The 20,369-nt window shown below is 42.2% G+C and overlaps 2 protein-coding genes across 2 annotated transcripts; both read right to left on the bottom strand.

Moving 5' to 3' along the window:
- Positions 1 to 11,165: 11,165 nt before the first annotated feature.
- On the bottom strand, positions 11,166 to 12,144 carry LOC128107937 (lysosomal thioesterase PPT2-like). The gene has a single exon (XM_052734269.1). The coding sequence runs from the start codon at positions 12,042 to 12,044 to the stop codon at positions 11,166 to 11,168; it is 879 nt and encodes a 292-aa protein (XP_052590229.1). The 5' UTR covers positions 12,045 to 12,144.
- A 2,532-nt stretch (positions 12,145 to 14,676) lies between these two features.
- Positions 14,677 to 18,078, bottom strand: LOC128107936 (granzyme C-like). The gene is made up of 5 exons (XM_052734268.1): positions 18,024 to 18,078; positions 16,847 to 16,997; positions 15,822 to 15,957; positions 15,430 to 15,690; positions 14,677 to 14,820 (listed from the first exon to the last, which is right to left on the bottom strand). The coding sequence occupies exons 1-5, from the start codon at positions 18,076 to 18,078 to the stop codon at positions 14,677 to 14,679; spliced, it is 747 nt and encodes a 248-aa protein (XP_052590228.1).
- Between the last annotated feature and the right edge of the window lie 2,291 nt (positions 18,079 to 20,369).

Here is a 20,369-nt window from a genome sequence, read left to right as displayed (position 1 = left end):
GGTGAGAGTAGTCCCTGTACCAGAAACACCTGAATTCCACTAGTGTCCTGTCATGATTTAGGATTTTAAATTCTAAAAATTGTTGATGTTTTTGGAATTCAGCTTGTCCATTTTTCTTGGCTTGTGGGTGGCTTCATCTCGGCATCCTGTTCTTCTCCGCATCCCATTCTTCTTGGCTTATGGATGGCTTCATCTCTTTTATTAAATGCCAGTCTACCATTGAGAGGTTAGACTCTGTCAGCCTAGTTACTCTTTAAAGAATAACTGTTTCAGCTATTGTTCCACTGCATATCAGAAGCCATCGTCCACTGTCTGTAAAGCTGCTTTCAAAGAAAGTGGCACTGTACTTTTTCTGGATTGTAAAGGCCACTTCAGTGATGTTGCCATTTTGTGCTGGCCTCAGAGGATGCCTGTTGCTAAAGCCACAACCACACTTGTCTTGGCAAGAATCGGTAGTCCTTTGTTTTGTGTCCTGTCTGTCCATTTTTTCCTGTTTGTCAGCAGTCGAATCAAGGACACTTTGTTGTCCAGTGGCTAACATTTGCCACAATGAAAGTTAACTCCATATGCAGATTCTTCAATGCCCATATCTTCTCTGAAATAGATTGGTGCTGCCAGGAACCGACATGTCTCATAGTCATAACAAAAAGAAAAAATTTCTAAGTTATTAAAACATTTTAAATGCCATATTCTGTAGATCTCTGAAGGGTTTGAAGATGACCTGTCTATCTAAAATATCTCTTCTCAACCTTGAAAACATACCTAATATGACTACCAGTTAGATTATAATGTCGAATTACTAACTTTCACTTCTTTATATGCTAATCGTTGGTAATAACATTCAAGGATTAGCAAATTGCATTACATTGTTAAATGAACTGTATAAGCACAATATCTTGAACAAGATTAGAAATATACGCATAGCATTTCCTAACAATATCAATCTCAATATATATAATTTATATACAATATATAAAAATCCAATCCAATGTAAAGTATTTAAAACTAGTAATTGTCTTTTAAAAGTAGATTGAATAATCTTTTTATCTATATCATATCTATATCTTCTCTTTACTTTTCAGAGTAGATTCAATAATCTACCCTCTATTCTATCATTTCTATATATCTTTTTTTCAAAACAAGAACCTTAAATCTAATCTCCTTTGCTTAGCCCTTTTCCTAACCCTTAACAACAACTTGTAACGAACCCCCTAAACAATGAAAATTATCCCAGACCCAAAACCCATTGAAAGACCAAAACCCACCTGCCCCACACCACCTCTTTAGGAATGTGGGCATCGCATTCTTAAAATTGCTTCCTGCTGGTTATGGGAGAAGGCATCTTTATTCTGAAAAGAAAAATTTGGGGTTAATTGTCAAATTCTAGGAAAGGTAGCTATATCCTTTGTTGTTCAGTCTCTGAATAATGCCAAAGTTCAGGACTTATCTCAAGTCCTTATTCAAGTAGTCTGTGGAACTGGATCATCTCAGCTAGCCATCTCAAAATTGCTCTGAGCAGTTTATGGTCCAAAGCTGATCTGTAGATGATGTTTGTCAACTTCGTGGTATTATTATTGTCCACATGGAATCGTTGTTGTGGGGCCCCATCATCTTTCTGGAGACTTCAAATTTGATGTTAGGCCTGGTCATGATTTCCTGTAGAAAACTGATAGAGACTTGAAAACAAACACATGTATAGGCAGCTAATTGAAGCCTTTTTTCTAGAATTAGTTAGTACTCTATATGGCCATTCATATCTTAACAAAGTTTAATATATATATATATTAATCTTGCAAATTTTGATATAAAATTCATACTTTAAGAAAAGTTTAAAGTATCAGAATAGAATAAAAAAATTGAGATTAGTAGCAATAGAATTGTCCCTTAATTTTTTTTCTCCTGTCCCATATCAGAAGATGGCTCTTTCTTCTGGCATGATATAGGGAGTTTGTATTTTCCTTTTAACAACATGCTTGAATTTAAAGAAGGAGAGAGCCATTCTCCAACTCCAAAGCCTGCTTTAATTTTTAATTGAACTGGGACTACAAGAAGACCATTTGTGTTAAATGTCTTTAGAGAAGAGCAGAAACAAACATTTAGGAAGACTTATGAAATTTTTATAAATGATATACCAATAGGCCAACTTACTCTTTTTCTTAGGACATTTTTTTTCTAGATGATTTGTCCTTTTTCTTCAGATGTCTCATTTGTCCAATGTTCTTCAGATTCCTTAGCCTTCATTCTCCTAAAAGACAAAAACAAGAACCTTTCTCCAAGACTAACTTTGGGGGGGCTGGTTCCCTTTTGGCAAGTTATATCTGATTAAATGAAAAGGAATGTGTTAATGGTATAAGTTAGTTTAAATTGGATGGTTATGCTGGTTGATGAACTAGCACATCTTCTAATTAAGAGGTCTTTCTTGTTCAAATCGAACCTTTATCAATTTTGACGGTATCCCCAGCTTATCTTCTCCTGTAGAAACAAAAGCAAAACCTCATCCCCAACCTAACACATATCCTAGTTTCCATTCTGAGGCCAGCACATCCTTGAAGTATATAGGCTGATTTAATTCTGCAGTCATTTTCTATTATCCAATGTCTCTGTGCAGCTGTTGTTCCTTTCTCATTAGCATTGAGAAAATTCAAAGTTAATAGAGCATTGTGCAATCTATTTCTTGGTTTTTTTGTTACCCCTTTCTGTTTATTTAGCATATCCTTTAGAGTTCTGATTGATCTTTCTATAACTGCTTGGCCTGTAGGATTATGTGGTATATCTGTAATATGCTTTATATTGTAATAAGCAAAAACTGTTCTATTTTAGCAGAGACATATGCTGGAGCACTGTCAGTTATAATTTGTGCAGGTATACCCATGATGGCCATAACTTCTTGCAAATGAGTGATTAGAGAATCAGCTTTTTCAGAATTCACATCAGTTGCCCATTGAAATCCTGAATAAGTCTCAATGGTATGGTGTACATGTTTCAGTTTTCCAAGTTCTGCAAAGTGAAACACGTCCATCTGCCAGATTTCTTTCCTCTGAGTACCCTTTATTTACATCTTGCTGGTAATGGCATCTGATTGTCAAAGGAACAAGTAGGACATTTCCTTACAATTTCCTTGGTTTGTTGCCAGGTTATGGAAAAATCCTTTTTTAAACCTTTATTATTGACATGATGTTTTTTATGAAATTCTGAGGCCTCCAACACATTTCCTATCAATAATTTAGCAATCTCATCATCACCTTGGGCTAGAGGGCCTGGCAGATCTGTATCAGATCAGATGTGAGTTATATATAAGGGATGCTTCCTATTCCTGACTATATCTTGTAACTGAATAAATAGTGAAGTTAATTCTGACCCATCAGAGATAAATTCTGCAGTCTCAATATGTAATACCACTCTTTCAGCATACTGAGAGTCAGTAACTATGTTGAGAGGTTCTGAAAAATCCATTAATACCAACAGAATAGCATACAATTCTGATTTTTGAACTGAATTATAAGGACTTTGAACCACTTTACTTAAATTTTCTGATTTGTATCCTGCCTTTCTTTGTTTGTTTGCATCTGTATAAAATGTACAAGCTCCAGATTTGGATGTTTCCCATACAATGCAAGGCAAAATCCCATCAGCTCTCTTTATAAGATCAATTCTATCACTTTTGGGATATTTGCTGTTAATCTCTCCCCAAAAAAATCACTGCAAGCTCTTTGCCAAGGTTCACTTACTGCCCATAATTTTTCAATGTCCTTCTTAGTTAAAGGTATGACAATTTCTGCTGGGTCTATTCCTGCTAATTGACAAAGCCTCAATTTTCCTTTCAAAATCAAGTCAGAGATCTTTTTCACATAAGTTTAAAATGTTTTATTCAGTTTATTAGGTAAAAATATCCATTCCAATATAATATCTTCCCTCTGCATTAATATACCTGTAGGAGAATGCCTAGAGGGTAAAATAACCAAAATGCAATCCAGCTTTGCATTGACACAATCTACGCATCGTCCTGTACTTTCTTTTCTACCAAGGCCGATTCTTTCTCAGGTTTAGGTGATAATTCCCTTGGACTATTTAAGTCCTTGTCACCTTCTAAGGTTTAGAACAAATTACTCAGTTCATCATTTTTTTTTACCCCAACAATACTTCATAGATGAGAAATGTTTCCGAATAATCTTTGAAAGTCATTAAGAGTCCATAATCGATCTCTCCTTATTTGCACCTTTTGGGGACTAATTTTTTGTAAACCTATTTTATATCCTAAATAATTAATAGAATCTTCTCTTTGTATTTTTCAGGAGCAATTTGTAATCCTGAACAAGACAAAATTTTATTTACTTCTTCAAACATTCTTTCTAAAGTATCTGCATTTGAGTCAGCTAGTAAAATACCATCCTTGTAATGATAAATTATAGACTTAGGAAATTTTTTACATATCACTTGGAATGGCTGTTGTACAAAATATTGGCATAGGGTTGGGCTAGTCAACAGTCCCTGTGGGAGAACCCTCCATTGTTATCGCTTAACTGATTGAGAACTATTATAAGTAAGCACTGTGAAGGCAAATCTTTCTCTGCTTTTTCTTGTAAGGGTATTGAAAAGAAACAGTCTTCTAAATCGATAACTATAAGAGGCCATTCTTTAGGTAACAAAGTAGGCAAAGGAATTCCAGATTGTAGAGAGCCCATTGGCTGAATTACTTTGTTAATTGCTTTAAGGTCTGTTACCATTCTCCATTTACCAGATTTTTTTAAAATAACAAATACAGGAGAATTCCAAGGGCTGGTTGATTCTTCAAAATGCTGAGCATTTAACTGCTCTTGTACCAGCTCTTCTAAAGCCTGGAGTTTCTCTGTTGTTAAAGGCCATTGGTGAACCCATATAGGCTTGTCTGTTAACCATTTTAAAGGTAGAGCTGTTGGTGTATTTGGAAGATCATCAGTTGTTGTGCCTTGTTCCTGTACAATCTGGATGGCTGGTGACCACTCATCAGAATAATACCTTCTAATATTTCTCTCAGAAACATGTGTTAGTTTATGATTTGTCTCTGAGGTTGGAGTGATTTTAATGTGAGTATTCCATTGTTGTAACAGTTCTTGTCCCCATAAATTCATAGCTATGTTAGCCACATATGGTTTTAAAATTCCTCTCTGTCCTTCTGGACCTATATATTTGAGCCATCTTGCACTCTTTTTCACTTGAGATAATGTTCCAGTCCCTACCAGCTGAATGTTTACCTCCTGAAGAGCCCAAGTTGGATGCCAAAATTCTGGTGCAATTATGATCACGTCAGCACTTGTGTCTACTAAGCCGGATAACAAAACATCATTATTCTTATTGTTAATTTTGGTCTTTTTTCATTTACAGAAATGAAGTTTGCCAAAAAATTGCTTTATGGCTTTTCCTGAACTTTCTATTCTCTCTGCCTCAGTTTTTTTCTATCACCCTGAGTAGCCTGGTTTATTCCAATAGGCATTTGGTTATTTAATTTCTCTGAGTAGGGGTTTCTTCTCTGATGGCAGGAAAGGTCTGAACTGGATTTGCTGTGGGGGCCTGCCTGAGGCCCCTTTGGGAGTTTCCCAAGGACAGAGGCAAAGGATTACCTTGTATGTCCCTTGTTGATCTACATTTATTGGTCCAATGTTTACCCTTACCACACCTTCTGCATACTCCAGAAGAAAGGGGCATTCTGTTGCCATTGCTCCTTGAAGAAGCATTGTTTCTAGGAATGCCCTGAATACAATTCCTTTTCAAATGTCCTTGCTTTCCACATCCAAAACATCTGATGTTTCTCAAACCTTTTGAAATTGCTTCTCCTATCCACATATCATCATGGCCATGAGACTCAACATTAATTGTTGAGTCTCTGATCCAATCCTCCAAGGGTGAGGATCTTGCCTTTAATGGCCTGATTATTCTCTTGCATGCTGCATTTGCATTCTCAAAGGCCAAAGGGTTGATTATTATCTGGCTAGCTTCTGAATTCAGGACCATTCTATTTACTGCTGAAGATAGTCTTTGTAAGAAATCCATGAAGGATTCTTTTGGGCCCTGTATAACTTTTGTGAATGACTCCATTTTCTTTCCTGCTTCTTCAATTCTGTCCCATGCATTCATGCCTGTCATACAGCTAGAATTAAGATTTGGTTATTGTATAAGCATTGTCTTTATATTTCATCATATTGGCCTTCTCCAAGAAGCTGATCCTGGGAAATTTCCACACCTCTAGTCCTCCATTGCCTTTCTATGGTCTTAGCCACATCTTGGTACGACATATGCCACTGGAGCTGTGCTCTGGGTTCCAGGACAGTGGTTACCAATTCTTTCCAGTCTTGAGGGATAGTCCTATTACAAGTTGACCAGGAGTTTAACATTTGCTTTACAAATGGAGAATGCATGCCATAAGATACTATTGCCTCCTTAAACCTTCTTAAATATAACATTTCAACTGGAGTCCAATTAGTTTGTACATGATCAGGTAGCTGCTGTACAGTTACTAGATAAGTTAAGTTTGATTGTTTGAAAACAGGATTTCTTTCTGTAACCTTATAATCCAATTCTGAAATAATTTCACCCTTAAATTCTTCTGAGTCTGAATTTCTCAAGAATTCATTTTAACAGGTTTTTCTAAAGCTTTTATCCTGGTACTTAAATTGACTCTCTTTTAAAATTGTAAAATAAGAAGGAGTAAACTAATAATATGTGTAATTGATATTACATACCACCCATCAACATTAATCCTCTCTTGCAATTGTTCCATTTTCAGACTGCCTAATGTTTTATCAAACAAAGACAATTTCCTTCTATTGTAAAGATATTTCCCATGTTTTTAATGTGGGGAAAATTTTTCTCTTTTAAGTAGTTTCTCCCTTTAAGATATCTGATACCTTAATTGACTTACCAAATCTGCATAGTACAGTAGAAACCCAAGGGAATTTCAAAACAGCTACCTAGCATGGTTGTGCAGAGAGAGAGAGAGAGAGAGAGAGAGAGAGAGAGAGAGAGAGAGAGAGAAAGAGAGAGCCTACTATCTATCAAGAGAAGAGAAAAAAGCTACGTGCCACGTGCTGTGACTTGAGCCAATTCGGGCCTGAACTTTGGCTTCCTTAAGCTCTGACCAGGTGAGTTGGTGATCTGGCCACAAGGTGCTCCAGCTGTAGGTAGCTGCTGCAGCTACAGTCAAGTGCAGCCAGACTGGACTGATTATACCTCTGGCTGGGCCTGGGGCCTGTAAACTCTGGCTGAGCCGGGACCTGTAACCACCAATGTTTTTTAATGAATTCTTGCCACATTGGGCGCCAAATGTAGACAAAATTCTAAACAGTCTTATTAAATAAGAAATGCAGAGACAAATACAGAGTTAAAAGCCCAAGAGATCCGAGCACTAGCAAAGAGCCAAGACTACCTTATCTTAAAACTTGCTGCTGTTCTTCCCCTGAGAGAGAGACCTTCTTCCTGTGTGTCTTGAGTTTTATTGCTTTCCTGTTCTGCCTTCTCATTGGCTCTAAGCACAGCCACATGACTTTCTTGTCACTGCCTGTCTGTACAGACATCCTGGTCTCTATGGTTGGTACTGGGATTAAAGACTCAAGGGTCACCAATGCTTGGCTGTGTCCTTGACCACACAGAAACTCTGCCTGCCATCTGATCAGATTAAGGGCATGGGCTACCACCACCAGACTTCTATTCCTGGCTCACTAATGACCTCTAATCTCCAGGCAAACTTTATTTATTAACATACAAATAAAATCACATTTCAGCACAATTAAAATATCACCACAGTTAGAGCTGTGTGAGATTAGCTCTGGGAGGTGAGACAGGCTGCCCTTCTCTAAGAACAGGGGTGTGTGTGTGTGTGTGTGTGTGTGTGTGTGTGTGTGTGTGTTGCTCATGGAGGTTAAAATAGGGCAAGGGATGTCCTGGACCTGGAGTTGGGATGTTTATGAGAAATCATGTGCATGCTGGGAATTGAACCTGAGTTCTCTGCTGGAGCAACAAGTGCTCTAAACCACTGAGCCATCTTTCCGGCTCATTATCCAGAATTAAATATATGATAAAATTCTATCATTTGCAATGATACAGGTGAAACTGAGACATGATCCCAAGCTAAATAAGCTAGGGACAGTTGAAAAAATAATGAATGATCTCACTGCGTTTAAAATCTAAAACAACAGAATTTGTAGAAGTAGAGAAAATAGTGATTAATGGAGACTGGGCAGATTAGAACTGGAAGCTGTTGAAGAAAAAGTACAGAACTTCAATGAGGGGGAGAAATTACTTTTTGAAATCTACTGCATAATATGTTAATGATACATTGTACTTATTGTGCTTTTAAAAACTGTCAAACAAATTTATGTTCTCACTACAAAAATGAAAGCTATTTAAATTTGTGAATATGTCAATTAGTTTGATAATAGTTTGATTTAATCATTCTACTTGGCATACATGTAACATAACTTTGAAGCCTGAAAATACGTGATTAATGTAAAAGTTTTGTTTATTGTTTTTGTTTTGTTTTGTTGTTTTTTTGTTTTGTTTTGTGTTTTTGAGACAAGGTTTCTCTGTGTAGTTTTAGTGCCTGTGTGGGAACTCGCTCTATAGACCAGGGAGGCCTCTAACTCTCAGAGATTCACCTGACTTTGTCTCCTGAGTGCTGGGATTAAAGGCATGTGCCACGACCCTCCGGCTGAATATAAAATTTAAAGCTGTTATTTCAAATAAATTAGCTATACAAAACATGCAAATATTGGTATTGGCTGGGAAAGCACAGAGAGACAAAAAGAATTCTATGTATTCATATCTTTCTCTATTCTAGGGAACACATCAGCTACTTAGGTGAAATTGTATGAAATTCTGTAGGTAGCTATTCATGATGGCTTGCAGACAATAGCATTCTAAGGACACTGTGGGGAAGCAGGACACATCTGGGTCCATTGCAAACTTTCTGCCTCTCCTGTAGAGAGACCAAACTACAATAGGAAGGTCTCCGCTGGGTTGTCACAACATGGTTTCCTGGTATCATACAGCAGTGAGCCCAGACTGTCACTTTGCTTGGCATTAAGTGGTATGGTCATTGGCCAAATGAGCTGGGGCATCATATGAGGAGGGGGCCTTAAAGGACCTCTGGAAGCTTCTCATGGGACTCTGACCTCAAGTGTTTAAGCTACAAGGATTCTCTATCTGCTACAGTGACCATAAACTTGATTGTAATGGTGTCTTAGTGGTCTTTCCTTTATCATGCTACAAAAGTCTGTGATAGATTTAATTAGGAGCCATTAAACGTTGAGAGACATTTCAGTGAACCCTATTTCCCTGAAATCAGAATAGATCACCAAGCTATATATTAATCCAGTACTTATGTTGAGTCATTTCTCTGGAACTAAAATTCTGGGCAATTCAAACTCAATTCGAACAGAGAGATGCTCATTTTCCAGACAGGATCCCACTAAGTGGCTGAGGCTGAGTTTGAAACGTCTATCCACCGATCCCTGTCCATAGACTACCAGAATTACAGGTGAAAAACACCATACATGGTTCAGAAACCAGCACCGTTGAGTACAGTCCTTTCTAGGAGGGGAGTTGTCTGCACATGTCTTTGATTTGGAAACCATGTATTGTAGCCATAGATGAAAATTTCATTCCTAGTTTAGAGGATGAACTACATCATGTAAGGTAGCAGCCTGACCCTGCAGAAAGTTGTCATTCAGCTGTGACTGTGTGCTTTGCAGACTCTCCCACAATGCTTCAGGCCAACTACTCCTAAGAAATATGGTAAATAAATCCATTCCTGCCTTTCTGTAGAGGTAAAATATGTCTGTTGCTTAAAAGTGTGTGTATTAGTTACTTTTCTATTACTGTGATAAAACACCATGACCAAGGCAACTTCCAGGAGAAAGACTAGGGCATGTGATTCCAAATGTGTCATCAAATGAGGGATTACATCAAATGAGGGATTACATTTACTGTAAACACACACACACACACACACACACACACACACACACACACACACACACACACACCAGAACATAGAGAGAGAGAGAATTAGGGATGGTATGAGTCTTTGTATCCTCAAAGCCTGCCCCAGCAAAGGTCTTCCTCCACAAAGACTATATTTCCTCACATCCCCAACAGCATCACCAACTGGGTACCAAGTGTTCAAACACAGGAGCCTAGGAGACATCCTCACTAAAAACCACCATGGAAAGAAAGGTGGAATGGGACACAAATAGAGAACAGAAACTCTCTATTCTCTAAGTCCGGGAAAGTGGTGCTGGGGGACTTAGGAAGTTGGACAGGACATTGGAGGTATACCAGCATGTGTTCCCCACCATAAAGAACACATTGTGTTCTTGTGTCTGGTTGTGTCCTTCAGATGTGTCTTACAGCTCTCCCTGGCATGCTGGACTGCAATGGCCTGGAGGAGCAAAGAAGTTGGGTCTTGATGAGTTGAAGCATTTCTTTCCCAGGTGCAGAAAATCAGTATAGAGATTTTTTTTTTCCCACTGAGGAAATGGAACTTATTTCTATAAATACAGAGAACACCCGCTCAAGGATAGTTAAAAGAGGGTATGGGGCCTCAAAGAACCTAGGTTCCCAGGGAATACCCAAACACTGATCATAGGGACTGGGAGATCCCCAAACCTGAGGTGGGACTTGCAGGCCACAGATATTCCCCAACACTGACACTTCAAAAGTGGAACTGTCCCCATAGGTTAACCGCAGAACCCCTCTTACGGGTGTCCCTCTTGGCAGGGAGGCTGGCGACAGGGAAGTTGAGAAAAGGGAACACGGGGATAACAGAAGCTAAAAATGTCCTGAGTGGCCTGGAAGGAGACCCCTGTGGTGGGCAGGGGCTGGGTTCTCCTCCGGCACAGCCAGACCCGGAGGAGGAGCAGCAGCATGAAGCCCGTTAGAAACCCGGTGCTCACTTCCCAACCTCAGCCCTGGGAGAAAGGGAACGCACGGAGATGTCCCCAGATGATGACATGAGGTAGGGGACCAGAACTTGTCATTCACAGAGGAGCAGAGGGGAGGATTCAGGGAGCCCTATTGGGGTGGGGCAGTGTGGGAGCGATGAGGTGGTCACAGGCATGCCAGAGCCTGGCATCTGCTTCCCAAGGCCACCACTCTGAGGACATCTTCAGGAGAGTCATGGTTCAATGCAATTATCACAGAGCGTGCGATTGGAGTGCCAGGTGGTATGAGATCCCAGCCACCGGACACCTCACTATGGCCCCCCGGGCCAAGAGAGACGTCAACCCAAAGGAGTCTCGCAGATAAACTGGCTGCTCCTCCATATCCAAGACCATCTCATTGGCGTCATAGAAACCAAAGAAACTAGATTGCCAGGGAGTGATGACTCCATCGTCAGGACCCCCAGTCAGCACCAGGCGGCCCACTCGGAGAAAGTTCTTCCACCACACAATAGCATTGGGATGGTCTCTCTCCCCATTGATGAGGGCCCGGAAGCTGCTGGCATTGAGGTACATGTCATCATGGTGAGGATCATGCCAGTAGTTGCAGATGGAAAATTCTTGGCCCCAAGGACTATAGCAGACCCGATAGAGGTTAGACCACATGGATGTAGGGAACAGCCACTTCTGAGAGTCTGTGTCTCCATACTGTCCCATCTGTGGGGAAGAGAGGGAGATGAAAGAATCCACATTGTGCTCATCCATGACACACAGCAAAGCTCGGCACACCAGGCCCCCCTGGGAGTAGCAGATGAGATGCACCCCTTCAGGGGCCTTTTCCATGATGAGGGCCACAGCCTCTCGGAACCCTTGCACCTGTTCCCACAAGGGCCGCAAGCTCTCTCTGCCATCGAAGAGATCGAGCACTGTCACCACAGTCCCAGGGTGTGTCTCATTGATATAGTCCAGCAGGTGGCGGAAGCTGTATGAACTGTCAAAGAGCCGGTGCACCATGATCACTGGCTTGTAGGACCCCTGGTGGGGTTCGGGGGCTGCGGGCATCAGCAGTCGCAAGAACGGCAGAAGGAGCAAAGCCCACGCCGAAGGAAGCCTCTGCCTCCATAGCCCTGGCATGCTCCCACCTCGGCCATGCACAACTCGGGGTTCTGCAACAGCCCCGGAGCAGAAGCCCAGGCCCCACGGAGAGTGGAAACTCCCACCTGGCCTGGGTCTGGAGGCTTCCTTCAGCCAGCTGTTTACTTGTACTCAGTCTGGAATCCCCAGTACAGAGATTTTAGGGGAGCAGAGTAACCTCTTTTGAAATGGGAACGGCTGAGAGATTCTTCTGTAGAGCTGAGAAATCTGAAGCAGTGTGTGTTTAAGGCTTTTACCTGCCTCTGAATCCACTCCAATTTGTGCTCAAGGGAGCAAAGCAAGGTGGCTTTGAACACCTTCACCATGCAGCTGTGGAGGACCTCAGAGGTTTCTCTCCATGGGAGGTCTGAGCATGGGCTCATCTTTTGTGTAGGATGGCACCAAATTACTGACCACAAATTAGATGACATTGAGATCACCTGTGCCTTGGTGGCCAGAGAATCCTAGGCACAGTTCAGCCTCTATCTGAACATCGTTGATGCTGGTTGTCAGCTCAGTTATGACTTGTGGTAGAAATGTATTGCTATCTCCTCTCTGAAGACGAATAACAAATGGTTTACAAAGTTATTTAAGCCATAGTACCTTCTCCTCAAAGTAAATGTAACACCTAAACTGAACACATATGTGATTGTATGATTTCTGACATACATTATTCCCTTGATTCTGCACTCTTCTTTGTTTTCATTGTCTCTAATAGCTAGATCCTTATATGTCTCCAGGACGTGTTTGTTTTCCAGTTCCCTATCAGAAACTGTGTGACACCTGCATCTGGGCCTGTATAAATCATGTCTTTGAAAGTATCCTGACCCAAAGGGAGATTTTACTTCATCTCCCAGAAGAATGGGATGCTCTGTTATTTGGGACAGGGAGGCATTAAGCTGTAGCCATAAGTCATGTTATCTGTTAAGAGTTTGACAGAAGAGGCCCCTGAAGCCCAGGTTGCTTGGAGTTTTAGGTTTATTTGAGTTAAATGAAGCAAGCATTTTTTATGTTTGTTTTGATACAGAGTCTCTCTCTGTAACCTGGACTGGCCTTGGACTCAGAGATCTGCATGTCTCTGCCTCCCAATGCTGGGTTAAGACATGAGCAACCATGCCTGACAGCTTTGATTTTTATTTTATTTTATTTTATTTTTTTAGCAATGTGAGTCCAAGACAGGGAGACTTTTATTTAACAAAAAGGCAGATCTTCTGGCTACTGTCTCATGTCAAGACTTCCTAAAAATGAGACTAACAGGTAGTCTTAGGACCTATAGATGCCGCAGTAAACACAAAATTGTAAAATTTAGAGGTATTTCTTCACAGCATTGCTTTCTATTTTCCTTGATTCCCATTTAATTCTGTTAATGATTTATACTTCTGAATATGCGCATCTCTTATGATTTAAATCTGCATAATGGCTCTGTATCTGTTACCTTTAAATAAATACAATAGGCCTTCTCATTTGTCTTATTCTGTAAGAAATATCCTCTCTACTAGTTGAAAAAAAATGCTTTTCTGAACAGTTTCCCAGTAGAAGATAATAGACTAAAGTCATTCCCAAACCTGATACACTTCAGTGCACACTGATGAAAAAGTAGAGATTTCTAGTTCTTTTGCCCTTGTGGATGTCAAAGACAGACATAGGCCATGTGACCATCATGGCCTCCTATCCTAGAGTAAAGTAGTGACTGAGATGGACATGCTCAGAGGGGCTCCTGCTGCTGAGTGACCCTGCTGCTGTGGATGCTGAGCACACAGGAGGAACTGAGCAGACTGGGAAGAGCTTCCCTAGGCCAGAGCATGTGGGAGTGGAATACAGGGTTCTGGAGAGAGACGATGGGAGCCCTGGCTTCCATGGTCCCTGTGTGATGCCACTTCTGGCCTGGACCTTTGAGAGGTACCTCTCTGCCAGGGCCTAAGCTGGGCTGGCACCACAGGGCTGAGGCCCTATTGGGAGGAACCGCACATGGCTTCGCTTGTAGAGGAATAAGAGGTAGGAAAGTGCTCAGATCTGCATGGTTGTAAAGCACAGAAGTTGTTAGACTCATCTGAGCAGCCATGATGGAGAAGGGCATAGAGCTAGGAGGGTGGACGAAGGTTGGCCCTGTATCCAGAGGAAGAGAGGATTTTGTTCTAGATGAGAAACAGCCCTTCCTGAAATCTGTTACCTTAATGGTGAGGCTGTGGGACAAAGATACTCTGCCCAGGAAGGCCCATCTACAGTGACCTGGGCTCTGTCTCCCATGTCTCCAGGACCAATTGTGCTTTCCCTCTCCTTTCTTCCATATGACACAGAGGAGGAAAAATGTTCACCCTGAGCCCCAGGACAGGAAAGCCCCAGCTCAGCTTTATGCCTGTCAGAAGGGCAGGCACTGTAGAGTGGGACATGTAAAAATGAGCGGCAATGGTCTTGCCTGAGCTTGGCAGAGGTATGTGTATGGTGTTGGGATGAACAGAGAGCAGAAGTGTGCCATTGGCCTGCCAAGACAGAGTTGGTCCCTGTGATAGGAAACCAGACTTCTGATTGAACAAAGAGAACTTTATTGAGTTGTGGCTTCTGTCCTAGGAAAACCTTGGACTCAGCTGTAGGGAAGATGCTGAGTCAGAGAGGGGTCTGGTTTGCTCTGGAGTTAGCTGCGTTTCATCGTTTTCTTTATCCAGGATAGGAAACCTGACACTCTGGTGAAGACGCTTGGTGCTGAACCATTCTTATGTCCATAGGAGGCGATGCCTGCAACCACTTTGTTACACAAGAGAGGCCCTCCAGAATCCCCCTGTGAATGGAGAGGAGGCACAGGGGACTGAGCTGTTGTTCACCTTAGTCCCTAACTCCCACGAAGCTAAGTTTGGCTTGTATGCTCTGCTTGTGGGAGATGAGAGAGCAGGCCTGGGTGTCCCTGGGCTTCCTGCTCTGATTGTGGACAGGGTTACTGCTTCACCTCCCTCCTGAGCCCAGCCTCTGCCCTTTCTCCAGGTCTGTGATCCACTCTCTATTAGGGTGTGTGGAACCCTCATCTCCAGGCCATTGTTTAAGAACATGGGGGCAGGTGAGTGGGCCTGATGTGAGCATGGAGGACGAGACCCTGGACAAAAGTGAGTTGCTTGATCTGTGGAGTCACCTGCCCGTGGGAATGACACAGGCAGGGGTCATAGCTTTATAAAGCCTGCGCTTGGATATCAGGAGTACTGTGCAAATCCTGCTTTTTTACTAGCTACTTTCACTGAGGCTCCTTGTCAGCTCAGGAGGCTCTAGTTAGTTATTGGTTACTGCTGTTCCAAGGGAGAAAGATCATATAAAGGAGTCTCCTTTGATGTTTGGTCTCTAGATCCCAGGTTGCATTTTCCCTCCCACAGAGCCCAGAGAGGATGAAAATCCAACTTACCTGGAAGGAAGCACGCTTGATCTTTGGGTCCCCAACACATATCTGACTGGCTTTGTTGTAATAACGTGGGTAGTGGGACTCACACAACTGATCCTTCTGTACAGTCAGCTCCACCTCTTGTAGTCTATCTGCATTGGTGCCATTCAAGGCCATCATTCCCCAACCAGCCACAGAGCACACATCCCCTGGCTTCATATGGACCCTGCGCCAGGGCAGCTTGAGGGGTCTCACAGCTTTAGTCCTCTTGGCCTCAATCTCCAGCTGTTGTGGAAGATGGGAGAGTGCAGTTCATTGACAGCTGGGCTGAGACACCATGAAGGCCAGGATGTAAGGGAGGGAAGGAGTGGGTGAGGGCAGGAGGCATCCCTGGACCAGGATGGGGCAAGTCTCACCTTTAAGAGCATGATATCATTGGACAAGTTCTTATCATTATAGGCTGGGTGAGCAATGGCTTTTTCCACAGGGATGATCTGCTGGGTCTCCTCCTGTGCCTTGATGTTGTGGGCTCCTAGAGTGAGTGTCATTGAGCTGTAGAAGCAGAGTGGAGATGAGAGGTGTTGAGTGAGAGAGACACAGTCCAGGAGGTGTAAAAGGCAGGATGGGCAGGGTGGGGCTCTATCTGGGGGGACTTGTGGAGACAGGAGGGTCTCAGTGTTTGACTTGCTGCTCTTTGCTTTTCAAGGACAGTAGACTCCTAGAGGCTTTCTCTTATTTCTAGGCAATATTCCATAGTTTGCATTGAGTCTTAATGTGTACTTTCAACTTCAACTTGTAACACAAACCTTAAAAGGTCTTATTAATAAAAAATCCAGAATCAGATATTGGGGTAAAGCTGAAAGATCAGAGAGGCAGAGAGCAAGCTACTAGTTCTTATCCCTATGAAATCATCCCCCAAAAAAGAGCAAGTTCCTGTTTCCTAACGCCTTAGATACCTTACTGTGTCCTGTCATGTTACTGCCTGGGATTAAAGGCATGTATCTATCCCAAGCAAAGACAAAGTTATCAAATACTGGAATTCAAAATGTGTGCCAACACTGCCTGGCTCTCTTTCCAGTTTGGCCTTGAAATCACAGATCTCTGCCTCTGAAGTGATAGGATTAAGGGTGTGTACCAATACTGTTTGGCCTCTATGTCTAATCTAGTCTCTGGCTCTGTCCTCTGATCCCCATATGTTATATATTGGGCTACACAATATATCACCGCGTCAACCACTGATTTAGTCTGGACAGTGTAGCTGCTTTCAACTTGAGTGTGCTGCTGACTCTGACCTCTCACCCTTTGATCTCAGTGTCACTGTTTTCAGAATTCTGTTTGCACCGTCCTACCCTCTGGTGTGCTCACAATAGCATCCACAAGTAGAGGATGGAAACACCTAATGGAGGGTCTCAGAAAACCTGTGTGAGCTGCTTCTCCTCACCTTCCTTGGCAATGAGCAGCTGTCAGCACAAAGTTGTCTCGAAGCAGGAAGCCTCCGCAGTATTTCCTCTTCCCATTGGCATCCACATACTTAATAAACGTCATGTATGGGCGGGAGTGGGGCTTGACCTCATGTCCTCCGATGATCTCCTCTGAAAGAAAAGGCTAGAATATGGGGTGTCTGGGAGCAGCAGATGAGGTCAGGAGGGAAGATCTAGGGAGAGGTGAGTGGTGAGATCTGGATTCCCCCAAGACTGTTGTGGACAGAATTCCTTGCACATAGAATAATTTTTTGATTCTAAAGCCACACAGCCCTTTTCAGAGAAGGGTTTGGTGGCACTTGTCCTCCAGCCCCTGATTTACAAATACATGGAGGAACCAGCTCCATTTTTATGATGGTAGAGTGTGGTAGATGGTAGAGATGGTAGAGACCAAACAGATATTGGGTGGCTTGCCTTGTGCATTCTTTGTTAGGGAGTCTTCCCAACCCATGTAATCTCCAAGCCCTATGGATGATGATTTTCTAAATTCTTTTATTCTGATGCCCAATACATCTTGATGCTCAGTAAATGCTTTTGGCTGCATCTATGAATGATATTTACTTAGGGAGGGCTTCTGGTACAGAGAGGCGGACATTGGAGTAGTGTGCTGGCAAAGATGGGAATAGCTGGGGACCTGCAGGAAGAATTGGAGAGGCCAACCAAACAAGACAGCAAAGCTAGTGGAGTGTGCAATGCAGGCGTCTTGTCACCCAGGTCCTCTTTCTTCAGCAGGCAGAGGTCATAGGTTACGAAATGATGCTAATACTCTTGAGCCAGTGGTCTTACCCCATTGCAGGCTGGTCATTAAAGCTGCCCTTGCCCTGGGCTCTAGTAAAGTTAATGATGTACTATTTTTGTAGGTGTGGGTTCTCTGTGATGTCCCTGTGTGAGAATGATCCATTCTCCAGGTGACAAAAAAGCAGGCAGACGCTAGTGCCCTCAAGTCTTCAGAGGTCACCGCCCTTCTTCAGACCTTGTTGAGAATCTAGACAGTGACAGATTTCCAGGTCTGGGTTCGTATGGGACCTGAGGTTCTGATATCTCAGGTTCAGTTCAGGACATTTCCTGACTAGAGCTGGGCAGAGAGTCTGCAGAGGTGTTATGGGATGGCACCTCTGGGACAGGGTGTTCACTCACCTCCACCAGCTCCAAGCGACAGAAGAAAGGTCAGGAGAATCAGGACTGGTGGCATCTTCCCAGAAAGGCTGCTCGGGTTGGAGGAGGGCAGAGTAGACACAGTCCTTGAAGGGATGAAGGAGGTCAGTGCTCAGAGACCTCACAGGCATTTTAAACCTGTACACCTCTGCACTGATTGGTTTCAGGACATAAGGACGTTTTCTGGTTTGGGTCAAAATGACAAGTCACCACATTGACATATTATGAGCTAAGCTGGATAATGACCAAGAGAGTAAATGGTGTGGAGACTGTGGTTGACGATGGCCTGAGGACCCAGGAAGTCCACAGTGACTGCACTAAACCAAAAGTGTGTCCTTTCTTTTCTCTTACATCCTTTTAATTTCTTTGGTCTTTCTTTCATTTCTTTTTCCAAAAATAATACTGACAACCAATTAACTCTTAAATAATTATAGTACTGCAAATAGACTCATACACTATTTAGTGAAAATTGATATTGGGCCCTACTTGACTAGGCAGATTTCCATACATCATCTCATTAACCTCTGGAACTTCTGATCACACTGTGCAACCATCTGTTGGAATAGTATGGTCAACTAATCTTAACTCATTCTGACTCTCCTCAACTGCCAGGGAGTCACAAAGAAATGTCAAAAACAAGTGTTTGCCTGTGGCCGGTGACCATGTTTTACCATCATACATAGTTAAGTACAATAAACAATTCACAATGCCATGTATAGGTTACCTGTTCATTATGTAATGGCATTTGTCTCTAAGCAAGAGCTTCAGGATTGAATTAAATGCTTAGTAAGCTCAGATCAGCACCTACTCCCCTGCTGATGACTCCATTGGTACTTTCTTCAATGTTGTTTAGGATCTTCCATAGATAAACAAGGACCTTGGTAAGATCTTGAATGATTATATAGTGGTGTAGATCCAGCAGTGAGAGAGACAGGGATCCAGCCCTGGAAAAGGCTGATATTGACTGGAGTGAGCTGAGGATCTGAGCTTAGAGCACAAGATGTTTAGAGCTTTGTGAGACCAGTTCTGGGAGGTGAGACAGGCTGGCCTTGCTCTATGAATAGGTGTATGTGTCACATCCAGATAACCACGGAGCACCCCAGGTTCCTGCTTTACCACCACCACCTTATGTTTGCAGATATTTTTGAATTTCCTCCTTTCATACTTTGTGACCAAGAGAGACTTTCTTGTTCTAGTTGTGAACTGGAGTCCTGATGTTAATTGGATCAGAATTAATCATCCTGTCCATCCAAGCCATAACCTTTTGGCTTTTCTCGGCCACAGTGAAGGGGCAACTGCTTTTGGGCTACACGTTATTCATCCAACTATAAGGAAATTTGATCTCCACACCTAGATAAGCAACAAAACTCTCACAGAATATAATAATCTCAATTATATTGTGACCATTCAGAGGTAATCTACTAAAACCATAGAGCAGGATCCAGTTTTGTGATACCTATTAAAGAAATAGAACACATGTTAGTATAAATTTTATTTTGGTATGCTCTTATCATAAAAGTAAAGGATGACAACTTGCATCTGGTGGGATATTTGATATTGCTTTTGATAAATGATTCTTTCACTCTCTGGCTTATTGGACATAGCTTTGATCTCAGTAAATATCTAAGATGTGGATGTGATATTTTGTTTCTAACTTTACTGTTAGTGTGCTTAACACTTTAAATTAAAAGAAAATTTAAAGACAGTTATATCATCCCATCCATTATTCCTCTAACTCCATGTTCCTCCATCCCTTTCAGATCTCTTATTGTTTACTCATCAGTCTGTCTCTTTCTCACACACAAACAAGGGGATAAAAATAGAATCCAGCCTATTGAGTTGGTTTAGTATTGCTTGCATGCATGTTTCTTTTAGGTCTGACCTTGGGATTAGATATCCATTAAGGGGGCTCATCTTGAGGCAGACTCCTTCTCCCCATCACAGCAGTTTATAATTGTCTGTTGCTCTTCATCTTGGGATGGGCCTCTTGCTCTTCCCCATCACTTTGGAAGGTCAACTGCTGCTGTCGTCATTGTTCTGGTCTTGTTTGAGCAGCCACATTGTTCAGATTTCATGGGTGTAGTTTCTTTGTCATTTCTAGAAGACATTCCTCTAAAAGATTTTTTAACTTTTGATTATGTGTATGTGTCTGTGTTTGTGTTTAAATTTGAGTCTGTGTGTGAGTGCAGTTGCTCTTGGAGGCCAGAGGAGCTGAAATTACATGTGGGTATGAGCTATTTAACATGGGTGCTCAGAATTAAACATGGGTCCTCTGCAAGAGCAGTGTATCCTGTTAAGACCTCTGAGCCATCTCTCCAGTCCTGTGTG

The sequence above is a fragment of the Peromyscus californicus genome, unplaced genomic scaffold (assembly GCF_007827085.1).
Source record: "Peromyscus californicus insignis strain IS unplaced genomic scaffold, ASM782708v3 Scaffold_12__1_contigs__length_115047231, whole genome shotgun sequence".
In the NCBI taxonomy this organism is placed as follows: Eukaryota; Metazoa; Chordata; class Mammalia; order Rodentia; family Cricetidae; genus Peromyscus; species Peromyscus californicus.
This window is presented reverse-complemented; position numbering and strand designations above follow the sequence as displayed.

Coding starts and splice junctions, on each gene's coding strand:
- LOC128107936 (XM_052734268.1), bottom strand. CDS start 18,078: ATGCCACCAGTCCTGATTCTCCTGACCTTTCTTCTGTCGCTTGGAGCT. Junction 16,998..18,023: donor GTCGCTTGGAGCTGGTGGAG/GTGAGTGAACAC, acceptor CTTTTCTTTCAG/AGGAGATCATCGGAGGACAT. Junction 14,821..15,429: donor TCAAGCGTGCTTCCTTCCAG/GTAAGTTGGATT, acceptor CTCCATTCACAG/GGGGATTCTGGAGGGCCTCT.
- LOC128107937 (XM_052734269.1), bottom strand. CDS start 12,044: ATGCCAGGGCTATGGAGGCAGAGGCTTCCTTCGGCGTGGGCTTTGCTC.